This window comes from Camponotus vicinus, unplaced genomic scaffold (genome assembly GCF_025532165.1).
Source record: "Camponotus vicinus isolate PSW18456_S1 unplaced genomic scaffold, iyCamVici1.0 SCAF_1, whole genome shotgun sequence".
Classification (NCBI taxonomy): Eukaryota; Metazoa; Arthropoda; class Insecta; order Hymenoptera; family Formicidae; genus Camponotus; species Camponotus vicinus.
The window spans coordinates 37,984,022-38,001,508 of record NW_028141945.1 but is presented as its reverse complement, the minus strand read 5'-3'; the positions used below and the strand labels follow the sequence as shown (position 1 = coordinate 38,001,508).

The 17,487-nt window shown below is 33.8% G+C and overlaps 5 protein-coding genes across 10 annotated transcripts in view; 3 read left to right on the top strand and 2 right to left on the bottom strand.

Moving 5' to 3' along the window:
• The first annotated feature begins 102 nt into the window (after nt 1–102).
• On the top strand, nt 103–8,062 carry LOC145965688 (protein phosphatase 1G). Of its 3 annotated transcripts, none has more exons than XR_014436778.1 (7): nt 103–372; nt 1,077–1,353; nt 1,516–2,329; nt 2,422–2,539; nt 2,739–3,194; nt 3,504–3,798; nt 7,815–8,062. XR_014436778.1 is itself a non-coding variant. In XM_083089345.1 (6 exons), exons 1-6 carry the CDS (start codon nt 262–264, stop codon nt 3,744–3,746), a joined length of 2,019 nt encoding a protein of 672 aa, XP_082945471.1. In that variant the 5' UTR covers nt 103–261; the 3' UTR covers nt 3,747–6,966. The 3 variants fall into 3 exon arrangements, 1 of the variants encoding a protein (XP_082945471.1); XR_014436777.1 differs by having other exon boundaries at nt 3,504–6,863; XM_083089345.1 differs by lacking the exon at nt 7,815–8,062 and having other exon boundaries at nt 3,504–6,966.
• Nucleotides 8,053–11,206, bottom strand: LOC145965730 (BTB/POZ domain-containing adapter for CUL3-mediated RhoA degradation protein 3). Its single transcript, XM_083089405.1, has 4 exons — nt 10,721–11,206; nt 10,182–10,494; nt 9,700–9,898; nt 8,053–9,622 (listed from the first exon to the last, which is right to left on the bottom strand). The coding sequence occupies exons 1-4, from the start codon at nt 10,881–10,883 to the stop codon at nt 9,431–9,433; spliced, it is 867 nt and encodes a 288-aa protein (XP_082945531.1). The 5' UTR covers nt 10,884–11,206; the 3' UTR covers nt 8,053–9,430.
• A 197-nt stretch (nt 11,207–11,403) lies between these two features.
• Nucleotides 11,404–12,595, top strand: Ift20 (intraflagellar transport 20). The gene is made up of 3 exons (XM_083089450.1): nt 11,404–11,560; nt 12,091–12,245; nt 12,327–12,595. Exons 1-3 carry the CDS (start codon nt 11,437–11,439, stop codon nt 12,438–12,440), a joined length of 393 nt encoding a protein of 130 aa, XP_082945576.1. The 5' UTR covers nt 11,404–11,436; the 3' UTR covers nt 12,441–12,595.
• A 113-nt stretch (nt 12,596–12,708) lies between these two features.
• Nucleotides 12,709–14,746, top strand: LOC145965746 (transmembrane protein 234 homolog). Of its 3 annotated transcripts, none has more exons than XM_083089439.1 (5): nt 12,709–12,727; nt 13,863–13,963; nt 14,089–14,240; nt 14,331–14,490; nt 14,569–14,746. In XM_083089439.1, the coding sequence occupies exons 2-5, from the start codon at nt 13,948–13,950 to the stop codon at nt 14,649–14,651; spliced, it is 411 nt and encodes a 136-aa protein (XP_082945565.1). In that variant the 5' UTR covers nt 12,709–12,727; nt 13,863–13,947; the 3' UTR covers nt 14,652–14,746. The 3 variants fall into 3 exon arrangements, with proteins under 3 accessions (XP_082945565.1, XP_082945556.1, XP_082945549.1); XM_083089430.1 differs by lacking the exon at nt 12,709–12,727 and adding an exon at nt 12,785–12,993; XM_083089423.1 differs by lacking the exon at nt 12,709–12,727 and adding an exon at nt 13,223–13,360.
• Nucleotides 14,747–15,981: 1,235 nt separating this feature from the next.
• The window catches only part of Blo (bloated), a 106,359-nt gene continuing 104,853 nt past the window's right edge, over nt 15,982–17,487 (bottom strand). For both annotated transcript variants that reach the window (XM_083089322.1, XM_083089324.1), the window contains exons 7-8: nt 17,006–17,281; nt 15,982–16,659 (exon numbers count right to left, since the gene is read on the bottom strand). In XM_083089322.1, the coding sequence (XP_082945448.1) occupies nt 16,472–16,659; nt 17,006–17,281 (464 nt within the window). In that variant the 3' untranslated portion in view covers nt 15,982–16,471. The remainder of the gene's footprint in view (nt 16,660–17,005; nt 17,282–17,487) is intronic.

The following is a 17,487-nucleotide window of genomic DNA, read 5'->3' as shown; positions in this document are numbered from 1 at the left end:
TATCCGGTCGCTCGCGTTTCCGCTCCACATGCGCACGTCGCTTTAAGTTTGGCGCGAAAGCGCGCGCCGTGTCGTGTCGACGGCCCAGCTGGCGCCAGCAGCGTCCTGGAAAACAGAAAGCCAAACCGGTCATGAGAGGCTAGTTAACGACTGTGTGCCGCGCTCATCACGCTTGCGAAGGTTCTGTTTTCTGGCGGAATATCGCGATACATTACGCGGACGCCGCGGGAACGACACGACGGCCAGCCGGTATCTCGAAAGATGGGAGCGTACCTGTCGGAGCCGATTACGAAGAAGGAGTCGAGCGACGAAACGGGAAAAAATGTCGCGTACGGCGCGAGCTCCATGCAGGGCTGGCGAATCAGTCAGGAGGTAAGCGGGAACCCGTCGTCGGCCCGTCCCGTTCAGCGGCGGCAACAACGCGGTCGCGACGCGCGCGCGCGCGCGCGCACACGCACGCACGCACGCACGCACGCACGCACGCATGATTCACGCACGATTCACGCACCGTTATCCGGTGCGTTTCGGCGAGTTTTGAAGCGACCCGGCGAAACCGGCGCCGATCGGCGAGTCGCCAACGACGCCCGAGAACTCTGGGCATGATGCGATTAACGCTCGTTTCGACGACGTTCACTCCTTCCTGCGTCAATAAACGAGATATCTCTATCAAATGTGTTCCTTGCGACGCATTAGTCGATATTTTTCAACATTGCGCGATTACATTTTTCTCTTATAGATGTAATTTGTCAACAATATTTCTTTGATACATTTACAGTTTCAAAAATGTACCAATTATTAGTCTATTGTAAATTATTACACAACAATACTGTATTATTGCATAGTAATTGTTATTTATCATATCGCATAATAATTATTATTTATCATATTGACACTAATCTTTAATATCACATTAATATTTTAATTATATCGGTTACCTGAATAAAAATTTGATTCTACGAGTAAACTTTATATCGACATCTGAATTGACTTGTAATGTAGAGATTTTTATCACAGAATATGAATAAGAAATTCTATCGAGATTATTAAAGTTATTAACTACAATTGTTTATTTGTAGGATGCACACAATTGTTGCATAGATTTCGATGACAATTGTTCACTGTTCGCCGTATATGACGGTCATGGAGGACATGAAGTAGCAACATATTGTTCGCGTTACCTTCCTGACTTCATCAAACAGACGGAAGCTTACAAAAGAGGGGACATCAGGCAAGCTCTAATAGATGCTTTCCTGGGTTTTGATGCTACTCTCACAAAACCAGAGGTAGTCAAAATTCTCCATGAACTTGCAGAAACATCAACGACAGAGAAGAAAGAAGGTGACAATGAATCTGGTGCGTTTTTTTTCATGTTAAGAATATGCATTATTACGGGATATACTTTTATACAGATAATCTTTCTAATTGCACATTTTGCAAGTGTTAATTTATTTCTTTCACTTACACGCGCGAGTAAATTTTTAATAAGATTGTCTTCATACATTACATTACGTATAGATGAGGAAGAGAATGTTAGTAATCTGTGTATGGAAGCGACAATGCCGTTGGAGCAAGTAATGGCAAAGTATAAGTCAGAGATGTTGAATACTCATATAAAAAGCCTGAAAGGTGAGAAGTGCGGGAAACGCGCATTTGCGAGTCCCTTCCTGCGAGGTCGAAGGGAACGAGAAAAAGCAACCTGTTCGTCTCTTGGTGCGGGATGTTCGTCGTCGCCATCTCCACCACCTTCGTCATCGTCATCCTTGTCAACTACGGCTGCCTGGAATACCAACGAAACAGATGTTAGTAGTTCCAGTCAACCGTGTGGATCAACTCTGTCTAGCACAGTGGAGCAAAAAGAATCCGAATGTCCAGGAAGCAATGAAGCCGAGCAAGTGCTAGATTCGACGACAAGCAATGGCAATGCTGCTCATGTATCACCACCAGTAGGATCTACTGCGGATGTAGAACCTGCTAAATCAATGGATATGCCCGACAGTTCGGAGGACGTGAAAGAGAAAGTTTCGAGTCCCGGCAAGACGCCGCCATGTGCGGAGTCTAATGTGAACGAAGTGGAAGTTAATGGCGAGGAGTTGAAAAGGATCGGAGATGCAGATAGCAGTAAGGGCGGAGGAGACAATGTATCTAGCAGTTCCTGCATTCCCGTAGAAAATGGTGATGCAGATCAGCAAGAACGAATAACTAGCAGTGGTCGAAGAAGAATTCAACCTGTGGATCTTTACCAAAGCTTACTGAAAAAGGATAGTGATGATTCCGAAGAAGACGAGGACGATGATGAAAATGACGAGACGTTTGATGGTGTTCCTGAAAGGTAAGATCTACAACATCGTTCAATGAACAAAAATGTGATTTTTAAGTAGTGTTTCCAATTTGCTACATTTTCTCTTTTTTCTTAAATCACAGTGACGAGGATGATACAGAAGATATTGACGAAGATGAAACCGATGATGATGAGGAAATCGAAGAAGAAGATATAGATGATTCTGACGAGGATCCTGACATTATGATAAACATAGAAAAGGTAACAATATATATTGATTTTTTTTTTTATAAAATTCGTTAAAATTTATTTCATTTATTATATTATACAGAAGCAAAATTAAGAAAAGAGAAGGGTGTATCGATTTGAAAATTTATACACTTATAAATATAAATAATATAAATAGAATATAATATGTAATATAAAAATATAAATATAAATATAATACGTTTTCTTGTAGCCTGGTTCGGATAGCGGATGCACAGCAGTGGTAGCGATACTCAAAGGAAACGAGTTATATGTAGCCAATGCTGGAGACTCTCGATGTGTTTTATGCAGAGACGGTCAGGCAGTTGAGCTTAGCTTGGATCACAAACCCGAAGACGCACCAGAAATGGAACGTATAGTAAAAGCAGGTGGAGAAGTGACAGGCGATGGTAGAGTGAATGGCGGTCTCAATCTTTCGAGAGCGCTCGGTGATCATTCGTATAAGCAAAATATGGTATTACCAGCCGAAGAACAAATGATTTCCGCTTTACCAGACGTAAGGCATATTACGATTGAACCGGGAAAAGACGAATTTATGGTGCTCGCATGCGATGGTATATGGAACTTTATGACCAGTCAAAACGTTGTCCAGTTCGTGCGCACTCGTTTGTCTCAAAATTACGAGAACATCTCGAAAATCTGCGAAGAGGTATGGAGAGAATCGCGCGTTACATTATATATATATACACTTAATATATATACATGTACATTTTATATATTTTTATACATATACATTTTATATATTTTTATACATATACATTTTATATATTTTTTCTTTTGTCTTGATAAATTTTATTTGTAAACTTAATTCCTAATTAGACAATTGGATTGGAGTAAAAAAGTTTTCCAATATTTACGGGCGCGTATATTTCTTTTTCATCTTCAGAAAACTTTGAGCAATCTCTTTATATAAATCGAAAATCTAACGTCCTATCTAATGTTTAATCTAATGTTTCAGCTATTTGATCATTGCCTTGCACCGGATACTCTTGGTGATGGAACAGGTTGCGACAACATGACTGCCGTAATAGTTAAGTTTACAATGCCGGCGGCTGCAACTGCTAAAAGTAACGCCGTTGCCGAAGTATGCGTCACAAAAAAGCGGTCAATCTCACCAGCTATTGAGGAAAATAATGAATGCATCGCGGAAGAAAACACAGTAAACTCTTGTAAACGCGTCAAGACCGAGGCAGCTATGTAAATCAAGAGTCACCACGTGTCATGAACTGATCTCCGGAAGCGGACAAATTAATGTGAGTTATTGTACAATTATGTAACAACTTTATATTACTGTGTAAAAAGTTGAAACGGCGATTATGCAGTAATAGACATATGAAAAGTGCAAGGTGTGTTAATGTGTTGATTGCTGCTGACAGACTGCTCCATTGGAGCACGTGGGAATGATATAATGTCGTTTTCTTAGTGAACACAGATATAAGTCATTTTTTTAAATGCAATAAAATAAATCATTATACAGAATGTTTCAATTTTTTCTCAAGATCGTATCTCACACATATACATATATATTTAATACTACAACACCATAACACTGTTTGATGCCTCTGAGCTTTCTGAATATGAGAAAGATTATACGCATGTGCAAAGATTTAAAGATTCTTTTTTCTTTTTTGATCGAGCTTATAAACATTGGAAATTGAAAGTTGCTACAAGATCTAAAAAAGAAGAAAGATTTGTAAGATATAATACATATAACGCGATTCTTTTTTTCATAATTTTATGATGCGCAAAGTGCAAACATTTTGACTGGTCATGATTATATTCCATATTCTGATCTGAAATCTGATCTTGCATTTCATTGTTGAAAACTGATTCAACATATACGGGCTAATATTTTTATTGTGTCGTATATATAAAATGCTAATGATATAATAGTAAACATAATCTTGATAGAACTCACACAAATCTCATCCATTTCTTCATAAGCAATTACTGACTTAAGAGTATGATGATATAACAGATAATACATATTCTTAATACATAAAAAGATGTATAATACAATTATTCCTTGGAAATCTTATGACTTCAAAATCTCTTATAACACATTATTATATAAATTGTAGTTGTTTTTAATATAATTCCATACATAATTCTTTCATTTATTAACTGAAATCATTTATTAACTATTATTATTTTATATAAATAATGCAATGATACACACTGACGAGAATTTGCATATGTAATATATAATCAGATTCTATCTAAGGTGTTTTTCTTTTTTTTTCACATCTGAATAAAATTTTTATTACTGTATGCAATTCATTATACTTTTCTTTGTATCCAATGAGTATATAACACATGATTTATAAGAAAAATATAACATATGTATTATAAATATCATTTATTATTTTATTATCTTTCAAGATATAGTAATAGGAATAAAAATTTGAATCAATATATTTTATTTGAATGGAGAAACAAAAAAACATGCACTCTCATAAATAAGTTTATTATACATAAAATTAATAAAATAATTAAATATATTTGTATCATTGCAATATTTATTTCAAATTGTTATGATTTATCTGATTATTGTATTTTATAATATATTATGTTACATATATATTATAAAAAGACATTTGAGTTGAATAATCAGATAGGATCATCACATATTTGCGTTTAATAATCAGATAATAAAAATTTTAGATTTTTCCATATATCATCCCATCTGCTCCAACTGCACTTACAAAGTATATTCCTTGAGTTTTTAGAGGTTACACATAGTATAAATGTATATATTTATAAATGTAGACTATAAAACTTCTATATGTAAGTCGATACATTATCTCTTTATTTTTACGAAATAGAATTTATTTTTGAATCCTTGGGTATATAATGGTTGAATGGATGGGTGTGTGAATAGCCTTAAGATGTTTAAACTTAACTATTGTATAATTAAGGCAATTGCGTATAACGCGTTACCAATTTGTGATCTTGTATTAATGATAATGTTAAAGAAACAAAAAAAGTGTAATCGCGTTAAATTACGTCAAGTGCTATGTATTTTAGAAATCTAAATTCGGAAATTCACGTATGTATCAAAAGTGTTTTTTGTAAATTTATACAGTCTTGTATAGATGTATTGTAGAGCTTTGAGAAAACGATAAAGGCGTTTGTATTGTGCAAAGGATTGCAATTGCAGAGTTGAAAGTGGTAATTTGACAAACGCATTATATAGTTGTGAAGTATAAAAGAAATTATTATAAATTTAAAATATAATTATCCCACGATATTTATAATACTTTGATAAATGCAGAGTATCCGTGACGTCGTCATAGCTGCAAAATTCTTTCTAAAAGCGAAATGTTTATAGTATTATAATAAGTGCAAAATATATATACTGTAGTATATATACTTGTAGTACTCTGATAAACACAAAATAGAAGGCAGAACATATTATGTCTGGGAGCAAATGTATCTCTTGTACAGCTATTGAAAATAAGGAGGATTCGATAATTTATTGAAAAGGAAATCAGCTTTTAACAGTAATTAGATGAGAATTATGAATTTTTGCTCTTAGATATATTTAAATATGCCTACATCACGCTCCTCCAGCCAATATTTACCCAACATAAATACGAATAGATTGACGAAGCGCATTTTAAGCACAGACAATGTCTTTGTAAAAAGAAGAATTTGTCAAAGAAAATGCGATTTTATTCGAATTAGAAACTAAACTATCTGACATACATGCGCACTAATTGCAATACTCGTCGCATATTTTCAAATTTTATTGAAGCTTACATTACACGGTTAATATACATTAACCATAAATAGGCAATATTATTTGAATAAATTAAAGATCATCTGTCATATTGATATCTTTTTTTTGTTTTTACGTACTAAGATTTTCACATTGTATAGAAGTTTTCGATTTAATCACAGAAATGGCAGAACATTTTTGTGTTTCTACATTGTAGAAATTCATATAAAGCTACATTAAAATTCTATGAAATGAAGGTAGAAGATATAGAAATGTGAGAATAGCGAGTCGACCCAGTGACATCTTTGCGATATTTGACATTTTCCGCCAATATATATTCTTCTGTCGATGCTCATGTAATCGCGATTGTTAGTGTAGACAGTAATTTTATTGAAGAAATATTATTTATAGTTAAATGCAAAAGCAATCACGATACTCTCATGTAAACACCGTTTGCAAGGTGATCAGTAGCGTATCGATATTAGACGTACGGTACTTCTAGTGTCATCCAGAAAGAACTGATGTGCCTTTCCAATTCAGGGGTTGACAAACTCCGCAACATGTGTATGTACATTCGATTCCGTCTCAAGAAAAAAGGTTTGCGCCCCAAAAATACTGTCTTTAACTGCAAACTTCATCATATATACACACTTATGTATAATAATACCTTGTTTCATAATACATGTCACATTCGAATCAAGTTTAGTATTTCCATTTTCTCTCCCTTCAAGCTTTTATTTTTTTCTCTTACCTAAAAAAAGATGGATTATATTGTAAAGTATATAAATTTGAGAAAAATGATACAAAAATTTGCTCAAGTCTGCACGCGCTTTTTGCGTTTAATAAAATTGATTTCTTTATTAATTATATTTGAACAAGTAACAGAACAAATCTGGCTTTGTATGATTTGTAGAATTAGCTTTGCTACTTGTTTAAAATTCACATTATTTATTGCCACAAATGCATCATGTTTTACATTGTAATAAAAGTATCTTTCTAATTTTTATTCAATTTTATAATTGTAATATCTTATATCTTTTAAAATTTAGAAGAGATACATTTCATGATGTATATTCTATTATCTGTTTAATCTCTTACAATTGATTTTTTACAAGTGTGCAAAAGGGACAGAAAAACTTATAAATTATTTTATTTAACATAGATATATTCGATTTAATGTATAACATACATATTACAGAGATATGAATGAATCCTATAATGCAGGCATGTAACGCGATATATATGGTCCCTTTATTAATTTTTTTGGGGGATTACATATTATATTTAAAAAAAAACAGGCAAAAAATATATATATATACATATATTTTTCTTTGTATATTTGAATATATATTTATGCCAGTATAGATCACACAGTCTGTAATTGTTTCTATACATTCCATCTTTACTCATTTAACACCTTCGGAAAATTGAGCAAACTTATCTTTTATTATTATTATTATTATTATTATTCTATCGCAAAATGAAAAATTATAATTTCCTACCGTCATATTTATATGGTCAATAAATATTTATTCGCATTGATTTCAGAAATACTTTGGTTCCAAATGTCACTCGAGAGATTTATACAAGTCGATATGATAAAATAATTATCATTATAGATATGACAATTACGGCAGCAATGAAATAATAGACGTTTTCTAGCTAGTTTTTGGTTGCCGAATGTAAACAAGGATGAAGTGGTTCACCGTATTACACCGTGTCCTCTATGTCACTAGCTGGAAAACGCTTAATATGTATTTGTGTGGAATGACAATAAAGTAAAAAATTCAAAATAAGTTTATTTATTCCAAATCAAATATGTATACTGTAAGATCCGCGGACAATTTTTGCAATCTAACATAGGAGAAGAAAAACATAAAATATATGCCCTTCATAGCACAAAATTGTTCAATGTTGCATACTTATATGCAAATACAATTGTGCATACGAAGTGTTAAATGATCCCGAGTACGTGAGATTAAGTATGGCTGCGCACATTGTCACATGAGCTGCCTATTGAGACATAAAAGTATCGATAAATAACCGTATGAAAAAGTACCAAAATTATCCGGATTTTAATATATTATTCATTCAATCTGGAAATTTTTAAACATATATGTAATTTAACATTTTATACGTTTAATGTTTCAAATTAAATCGAAATAACAAAGACGCACATTTAAAACGCGTCTCTAAAATCATTTCTAACTGATATTAAACTTTGATTCGTTATTTTAATGGCAGTGTTTACTCCACATCATCCTTTAAGCAGTTTAATAGAATTCTGGATTTACAAATAAAGCAAATAACATATTTAATCATTTATTGGAGTTATGCAAATTTATATATAAGAAAATATATATAAACACAAGAAAAATTTATTATGATAATAATGATGTAGGAATAAGTAGTAATAACTAATAAATCATGATAATTTATCATAATGCAATAATGATGACGAGACAACGATAATGATAATGATGAAAATAATAAAATAATAATACTTATATAACAGGTAACAACGCAGTACTAGTTTTGCACAAAAATCTTTTCTCATAACAGTTTGATTAATCTAAGTGACTGCTTAAAAGTTGTTATAGAGTATAAATTCATAAATAATTTTTTCAGTCATAGAATGGCAACTTGGACTTATTCCTGTCGCAAATTTAATGTAACAATTTGGCACATGAATAGTAAACGCACAGAGCGCTTACATTTATATGATTTATAGAATGAAATTAATAAAAGATGCCATTCCCTTATTCGCACATTTATGTACATTTATAAATACGCTTGTACAGCAAGAATAGCAAGGATGAAGAAACTTAAAGTCACATAAATTTGTCATTCCATTTTGCGTTAATTACGGGGTCGGCGTGTATTTTCTTATAGATATTTTCAACAATCAGAGCACATAATTATGCGCGAAATTAAGGTCGTGATGTAAGAAATGTATCGAGGTGATCCGATAAAAGTTTAACTCTAGCTTTCCTCTAGTGTTCCACGCACAGAGACGAAAAAGGAAAAAAAAATTCAATCGAGGATGATTAAGTATCATGTGATATACTTTGTGTTTTGTTTTATTTTATATTGATTCGTGTCTTGAAAGAACGAACGACGCTAAGGATCGCGGTATGCGGTGGACTGAGGAGAACAAGACTGGGTCAGTTGGTGTTTTGTTTGTTGGAGCGAAGGCGGGCTAAGCCCGAACGCTCACCCTCCTCTTCGTCGGACGTGCAGGGTACTACACCGCGCGAAGACGTCGCCTGCATCAACTCCTGATCCGGGCCATTTCGATGCTCGTACAACAAAATATTCAATGTTTCCTCGTATATTCGAGCTTCCGGGAATTCAACCTGAAAATATCATTAATTACACAATTACGATATCAATGATTGAACATTTTATCATTGTATATATTGCCTAGTGTTACCTTTGTATGCTTCTTATCAGTCGTATAGACGATCGAATGGCAGCAGACTTCAGCTACTTTACGACCGTGTCCGTAAAATGTCCAGCAGCAAATTTCACTGGAGCCAATGACATCTTTGATGAATAATACTCTACCACTGAATCTAAGCGACATTTTGTCGAATAATTCTATGTTCTTTAGCAGATTGTCATCTGACGTACTGTAAAAATTTGATTAATTTTCTTTAACAAGCTTATAATTACAATAGTAATATATAAAGTATTATATCAAGAATAATGTATTTTACTGATTCTTATCATTTTTTGCGAATTTAAAGTATTATTAATCTACAAATTATACAAGAAATAATATTGCCTTTACGCTATGTTGGTTTTACATCGTTATACTTTAATTTATGCTCATAAGAGATGAGAAAAATTGATAAAAATAAAAAATTGATAAATATCATTGATATTCCACTGTCAAGTAGCATTTTATATTACCTCGTATAAGAATATTTATTGTTATGCCTATTAATGAGCAGCTTGACTACAGGCTTAGTAGTATTGCTTATGAGTAACTGCTCTTCTTTCTGAGAAGTAATGAGGGGTACTCTGCAGATGGGTTCTGCTTCTCGCTCTTTCCGAAGGAGCGCCTGCTCGCACGACTCGGCCAGTTCACTGATACAGTAGTACTTTGCTTCAGCTAATAGCTCTGCCATTTCTTTCGTGCTTTCTGGCAATGAAACTGAACCGTCCCGTAAAAAATTCAAAATCGTCCCGAAATGTTTGCCGCACCGATCGATCAATATCCAGCCTATGACAGAAAGAAAATCATACAAATGAAAAGATACAAATAAAATGTAGAGTCGAGTGTCTGAGAAAAATTCTTAGAGCAGATGAAATAACTCGTCGTTTTTTCAAGGATCAAGCAAAGGAATATATTTCATAGTTTGCTTTGCAGTTTATCGATTTAAAAATATTTCAAGACTATTACAATTCAAAGTATATATCAAGGATATCAAGATACCGAGATACCTCACCTTCGGAGTCAGTGAGCACTTCCATGCGACCGCTAAACATAGCGCGTAGCATAGTATCGTGCTTTTGCAAAGTGCCTATCGTGGTATAATGGAGCGAGCCTCCGATGTTCAGTTTGACATACTCCGAGGGATATTTAATTACCGTCTTGTGCTCGCCCGACATAACGAACTTTTGGCAGAGGCGAGTACTAATGCGACGACGCGCGACCGTAGAAGAGCCGTATATCGATTTTGTCGATATAATCAGAGACGCTGCGTGTGTATACAAGCGACAGATATCTAAAGAAACTTTCGCGACAAAGCGACGACGTGACAGGGCGCGATTACGGGAGTGCTCGAGGTGGCATCGATCAGCTGTCGCTTTATATTCGCTGACATGGGGAAAGCGAAAGAGACGCGGCTCTCGACGTGTCCGCACGTCGTTTCATTTTCTCTCATTCATTACCGCTCATTACCATCACGGAGAACTATGTACTGCTATTATGAACTAACCAGAACTAACGGCGAATGCGACAGCAGCTCTTGATCGTGGTTTATAAAACTGTCAAGAGTCGCAACGCGTGCAATAGCAGATCGCATCTATACGTTTCTTGTCGAAATAATGGCGGTGAAATGGACCAATCAGAATCAGCTGTACTATACCGAATGAAAAGTACACTGAATGACTGTACGGAATGAAGAACCTCACGTGATTTTATTATCCTAGACGCGAGAAAATGGCAGACTCATTGACGAAGTATGGCATTTACATCGATGATTTTAGCAAGATTCGTGTTTTAGAGCCAGAAGCGGCTAATCAATCTAACAAACTAAAGGACGAGTGTCAAAATTTCGTGTCTAGTAAGTTACATTGATTCGCGAACGAGCGATATTATCGAAGTCACTCTAGCTCCTCTCTCTCTCTTTGACACTCACCTGATTATTTCTACCGCGCGAATCTTCTCACCATTCATATGCATCTGCATTCATTATTTATTCGATGAGTATCTGCACGAGAAAGATACACGTCCGCGCACTCGCAATTATCGATATTTATAATTGCGTTAACGAACACCGATCTTATCTCGTCAATTGGAATGCTTAATCGTTCGCGACTGAGTGGGATCCCATCGGTCATCGTGGCGCGAAACATATATGTAATTTGAATTTTTTTCATACATATGAGAAATTAAATACAAACCAATATATCGTAACGTTATGTAATATATGATAAACGAATTAATTCGATATTAGAATCGAGCAGTTCTTAAAATTACACACAAAAATACATAATCTATTTTATCAAGTTGATTGCAAGCTTGTTATAAATTTAATTCATTTAAAAAATTTTATATCGATCATTATGGTAATTGAAAATTTTTACTTTGCAGAGATTACCGAATTTGAGAAAAATTCCGATGATTTCATCAAAATATTGGACGATTTGGGAAAGGAAGTAGAGAAGGAGAAAATGAAAACAATTGGTGCACGAAACGTATTGCGTTCCATTGAGAAACAAAGAGAAGCTCAGAAGCAGCAAATGCAGGTTTGGAAATAATTAAAAAGATTTTAATGATAATAATACATATTATTTGTTTTCGATCGATTAGCTTATTTCTTGTTATAGGCTTTAATTTTGGAAAAGTCCATGGAACTGGAACGATTACGAGTGCAACACGATTCTTTAAAAAAGATAGAAATGGAACAATTGGAAACTATCGAACATTTATCAGTGAATTAAAACCGTTGCATTAACGTATTCAACTTTTAATTATTTTTTTAAATTGAACACTTGCTCTTTGCTATAACAAAAAGCATCGACATTTATAGAATTTAGCTTTTTTAAAATTCTAAAATCGTCATTACATATAAATATATATATATTTGAAAATAAAATGTTGATTATTTAGTCATTGGGTAGACAGATTCCTAGATGCGATATCCAATTGCTACATTTGTGAAAAATAGTGATAAAAATGTGTTCGCCAGTCAACCGACTGGACACAATGCATCGATGTTTTGAGAATGGTAATAGCATAGAAAAAGAGTGAATTTTATAAAATGGTAGTATTCTTCACTAGATTTTGAATCGCGATGACAAAGAACTTCGCGCGTGAAAAGTTCTTGCAAGTGTTTCTCGTCAAGCCTCCGACATTCAGTTTGCGAGTTTAATATCATAAAACATCATTATAGCTGTAATTTTGATATTTTGCTGAGCTTCTACACATTTGAAATCGTTTTTGTATATTTCACGTTCCTTTCCCGCTAAAGTAGATACAGCATCGCGTAACCAGGTATGTATGCACGTATCTTTGCTTTGCCATTTTGGCGGCCATATTTTTTAATAATTCGTAATTTTATCATAATTCGCTGCAGATATGTATATATATAATTTAATTATTTTTAGATTATTTTAAGATTTACTAAAATATTTCGAATGTTATTTTCATATCTATTCTGCCACTATTTTCGGCCATCTTAAAATTCTTCGAAAATATACAATACTTTATATCGCTTCTCGATAAATCTCGGATCAAATTACAGTGCTTCACCGGTCGCCGGGTCGTATTTTTATCGCTCCGTATTTATCCGTGGCATTTATCGCGATTGTTATGGTGGAAAGGACTTTATGTGTGGTAAATTATTGCGTAAAATATCGAGGTGGGTTTTTCGCGATATATTAAATGTGTGTAATAGTTATTTTGTATGAATTTTGTGATCTTTTGATGTCGACGATTTCGGTTCGCTTTTGCGGGAGTTAATTCTTCGTGTCGATCATGGGCTCCGAATGTCCTTTATTTTAATTGCCATCTAATTGAGTGAAGTAACATCTAGAAAGAGAGCGAGAATAGAGGGGCTCGTTTCCTCTCTCTCTCTCTCTCTTTTTGTTTTTTTTTTAATTCGTCTGCGCAGAAAGAGACAAAGAACAGAGGGATTAAGTTATCTGTCTCTTTCTATATGTTGGCTTCACTTTCCCCCATAGGGGGAGTCCATGTATATTACGTCCATTACGTCCATGGTGTCAATCGTTTGAAATTTATTGAGCGTCTGGTTTATATATATAAAACGATATTACGATTTCGATCTCGATCCATAAAGTTTCGAAATGATCGAACATTTGCCTAACCTATTTTTAACTGTCACGATTTGTGATGTGTTTCAGAATTCGTGTCGCGTGAATTAAATAAATTCTTACGATATTTTCATTACGCCTGTGATATTTTGAACGTTATACAAACGACGAAAGAATGGCAGTTACTATAGGTGAGATTTTGTATTTTTTATAAAAACTTTCACACTTGTTTTCCTTTTGTTACAAATTATTACAAGTGCAAATAAAAAAGTAGAAATGGAAAGATATTAACGTGTGTATCTCCTTTATGTTACAGATTCTGTCTTATATTTATGTGTTGTCGCGGTTCTTTGGGGAGTCACTAATCCATTTATGAAAAAAGGTGCGCAAGGTTTGGAGACTGTCAAAGCCACCTCCGCTTATAAACAATTTATCAAGGAGATTGCATTTCTCGTTACCAATTTAAAAGTTTGTCATATTTCTGTTTCTAGTATATTTTACCAAATAATTATATATTATAAGATTTATGTTTATAATTGATTTTATTGTTTTACACAGTATCTCCTGCCGTTTCTCCTCAACCAGTGCGGCTCGGTATTGTACTTTCTTACTCTGCAAAGTACCGACATATCTCTGGCTGTGCCAGTTTCAAATTCCCTTACCTTTGTATTCACCGCAATGACAGGCTGGTTCCTTGGCGAAGAAAAAGTGCATAAAAGTAAGTATATATAAAATTATTTTTGTTTTTAGGAGATGTATTGATTATTTATTTTGACCGATTTGTTTTATTTTTCAGATACTTATTTGGGAATGATACTTATCCTATCTGGAACAACATTGTGCTGTTGGGATAAATTGAATAAAACTGTGGAATCGTGACTTGTACATTTAAGACAACAATTATGCATCGTTATCCTTCCTGTTCCAATCCATCCATAAGCTCTGTCAATTAATTTACACCCATCCTGTATAATGTGAGTACCACAATGATTGATACATATTATTCATTTCAACAAACAAGATAAAGCGATATCATGCTTGATTTCACAAATATCATGTAATATATATTTAATATCAATATATTTTATTATTAGTAATGATATTATATGCTAATTTATTTCATTTTGTTTATTAATTGTGTTACAAAATATAACGTTCTCAGTTTTTGTGGACTTATACGCTATTTAACGCATTTTATGCTCATAAAAAAAGTATTGTTTATATTAATACATAATAGATTTTATTGGTAATTACATACAATATTGTTAATATATATATTCATGATATTTACATGCAAATTGTTTATGATTCGTATGTACACATACACATGTAAGTAGCACCAAGTAGGAATGAAGTAGTCGCTATGGTGCAAGATGACTATTTATGTTGCCATAATTAATTTATCTCTTTGTTCACACGCAAAAGCGTATCACAGTATACAACAGATAACGTTTAACATTGCGTGTTTTATTCCTTTACATACTGTTATCAGAAATGGAAAAAATTTTTCACATATGAAAAGTTTGCATATAAAAGTTTGCAATTATAGTTATATTATATACTATAGTACAGTTATATTGCAAACAATATAACTGTACAATATAACTGTATAGTATATAACTGTAATTTGTAATCCACAAATGTAGCGACAAGAGTTTCTTAGAAAGGTTCTAATAAGAATCAGTTAAAAATTACGATTATTAACACAAAGATTTATATACAACAAACATGCAAAAACAAGATTGATCTATGCACAGAAAAATGATTATTGTCGTACATACAAACTGCCTGTGTTTTATATTCTTTCGATTGTCGCGATAAAATAAAATATTTTCTGAAAAATATTTTCTCTTGAATTTTATCTAGTAAGTACATATATATTATAAAAAGGTAAAAAATGATGATGGCACTCTGATTCACGGTAAAATGAAATGACACGTTAATTTCTCATGATATGCGCAACACATATAATTATATGAAAATATGAAATGCGAAAAATACTTTTTATCGAGTCTCCAAGAAGACTCAAAAGTTAATACGCAACAAAATGTTAATTCATAATATGTAAATGTGTCTTAAAAATGCATTCTCATCTTGTGTAGCAAATTTAATTCGTTAAATTTGGCAGAGAGAAGGCTTTATTAAAATAATGTAATATTTGATATATTGAGAAAATTCTCATTTTAAAATACACAATTTGTATTCAAACTTATGCTTCAAAAACTTATATATTTGATTTTGCAATCTTCTTTGTTACAAGAAATGTTATATTTATTTAATATGCGCAAAGTATAACAATATTAATTTGACGAGCAACTTGAATTCGAAGCTTCCGCACGTATCTATTTGGATAAGTGTATTTATTCCATATTACGTGTATATTTACGCATAAGAATTTTTGTGTCTTAGACGACACAAATAATTATAAATTCGCGAAATCGATTAACATGCTAATAACAATTAATTTGCATGTTATTGCCGCAATTATGCGCAATTATACTCTGTTAAAAAATTAGAAACCCGCGCGATCGCGATCGATGCTCGTGTGTGTTAAAAAGTATAAGAGCGGTGTATATTATATCTATAAGTCGCATCATTAATAATCAGCGTGTGCCAGATATCGACGCTTATTAATCGCCTACGAGATTATGAGAATTACGTTTACTCGAGAGACTAGCATTGATCAATGGCCGTCCAATTCAGGCGCGAGATTTCTTGCTCTTCAGCTTGAACCACCCTGCGCTCTTATTCGGGTCGCGTGGCACGGACGTGGACCTGCTCAATTCCGGTTTGGAGCCTCGCGATTTTGTGGCCAGCGATTCCGTGGAGACGGTTCTATCCACTTTCTGCTTGTCCTTCGATTTCAATGTACTGCGGTTAATCGTACCTGCAATGATTGTTTATTTTCTGTCATCATCGCGATTTTTAATAGATTAGATTTGTACTTTTTATATAATCTAAGACTAATTCACACAAGATAAATAAAATTATTTTCTTTATATTATTATAAATAAGGCTATAAGATATGCAGAAAAAATTAATATAATAGAACTTGCAAAGTAAGATAGTTGCACCAATTAGTCTTAATAATTTAATCTTAAATTAAAAATTGGACGAGTCTATCGTTATCAAAAGTAGAGATATTTATTTTCGTTAATCCTTCGGAATTTATTTACACATCTTATTTAACGGTAGGAGCATTTGTATAATTCGAGAATAGCATATTTTTTTACTCGTCTTGGAAAGATTATCCTTGCTTCGCCGAGCTTCCTTTCCTCGGCGACTGAGGGTCTCGCGGCTCCGTTGCCTGCGTCTCATGGTCGCGATCGGTTTTGCGTGCTGTTGCTGATCGTAGTTGATCTCGAACGGTTCCCTGTAATGTCGCGGCTTCCACGGTGCAAGGACGCTCACACTCCTCGACACCGTTCTCGTGTGCGATTGCAACGGTCGATTTAACTCCTCGCGACTCGCCGCCCGGCGTCGTTCGTTCGGGCCCGGTATTTCGCCAACTGGAACGCAGATATATCAAAGTTAAATCGCAATTACAGAGCGCGGTTATGCTTGACGACATTTTACGTACTTTCACTATCGAATATTAATTCAACTCGTTAGTTAAATAACTTTAAACTGCTAACCGGAAAGAGAAAGAAAGGGACTTTTCATGTTTTCTATGACGCAAATGCAACAGGTATTACACAATTTCGAACGTTCACTG

Excerpts from the sequence above, each read along its gene's own strand:
- LOC145965746 (XM_083089439.1), top strand. Across the intron at positions 14,241-14,330 it reads TTCTCGTTACCAATTTAAAA|TATCTCCTGCCGTTTCTCCT; the intron begins GTTTGTCATATT and ends TGTTTTACACAG. Across the intron at positions 14,491-14,568 it reads CGAAGAAAAAGTGCATAAAA|ATACTTATTTGGGAATGATA; the intron begins GTAAGTATATAT and ends TTTATTTTTCAG.
- LOC145965688 (XM_083089345.1), top strand. The coding sequence starts at position 262 with ATGGGAGCGTACCTGTCGGAGCCGATTACGAAGAAGGAGTCGAGCGAC. Across the intron at positions 1,354-1,515 it reads AGAAGGTGACAATGAATCTG|ATGAGGAAGAGAATGTTAGT; the intron begins GTGCGTTTTTTT and ends CATTACGTATAG. Across the intron at positions 2,330-2,421 it reads TTTGATGGTGTTCCTGAAAG|TGACGAGGATGATACAGAAG; the intron begins GTAAGATCTACA and ends CTTAAATCACAG.
- Ift20 (XM_083089450.1), top strand. The coding sequence starts at position 11,437 with ATGGCAGACTCATTGACGAAGTATGGCATTTACATCGATGATTTTAGC. Across the intron at positions 11,561-12,090 it reads GTGTCAAAATTTCGTGTCTA|AGATTACCGAATTTGAGAAA; the intron begins GTAAGTTACATT and ends TTTACTTTGCAG. Across the intron at positions 12,246-12,326 it reads CTCAGAAGCAGCAAATGCAG|GCTTTAATTTTGGAAAAGTC; the intron begins GTTTGGAAATAA and ends TTCTTGTTATAG.
- LOC145965730 (XM_083089405.1), bottom strand. The coding sequence starts at position 10,883 with ATGTCGGGCGAGCACAAGACGGTAATTAAATATCCCTCGGAGTATGTC. Across the intron at positions 10,495-10,720 it reads AGTGCTCACTGACTCCGAAG|GCTGGATATTGATCGATCGG; the intron begins GTGAGGTATCTC and ends TTTCTGTCATAG. Across the intron at positions 9,899-10,181 it reads AATAAATATTCTTATACGAG|TACGTCAGATGACAATCTGC; the intron begins GTAATATAAAAT and ends AAATTTTTACAG.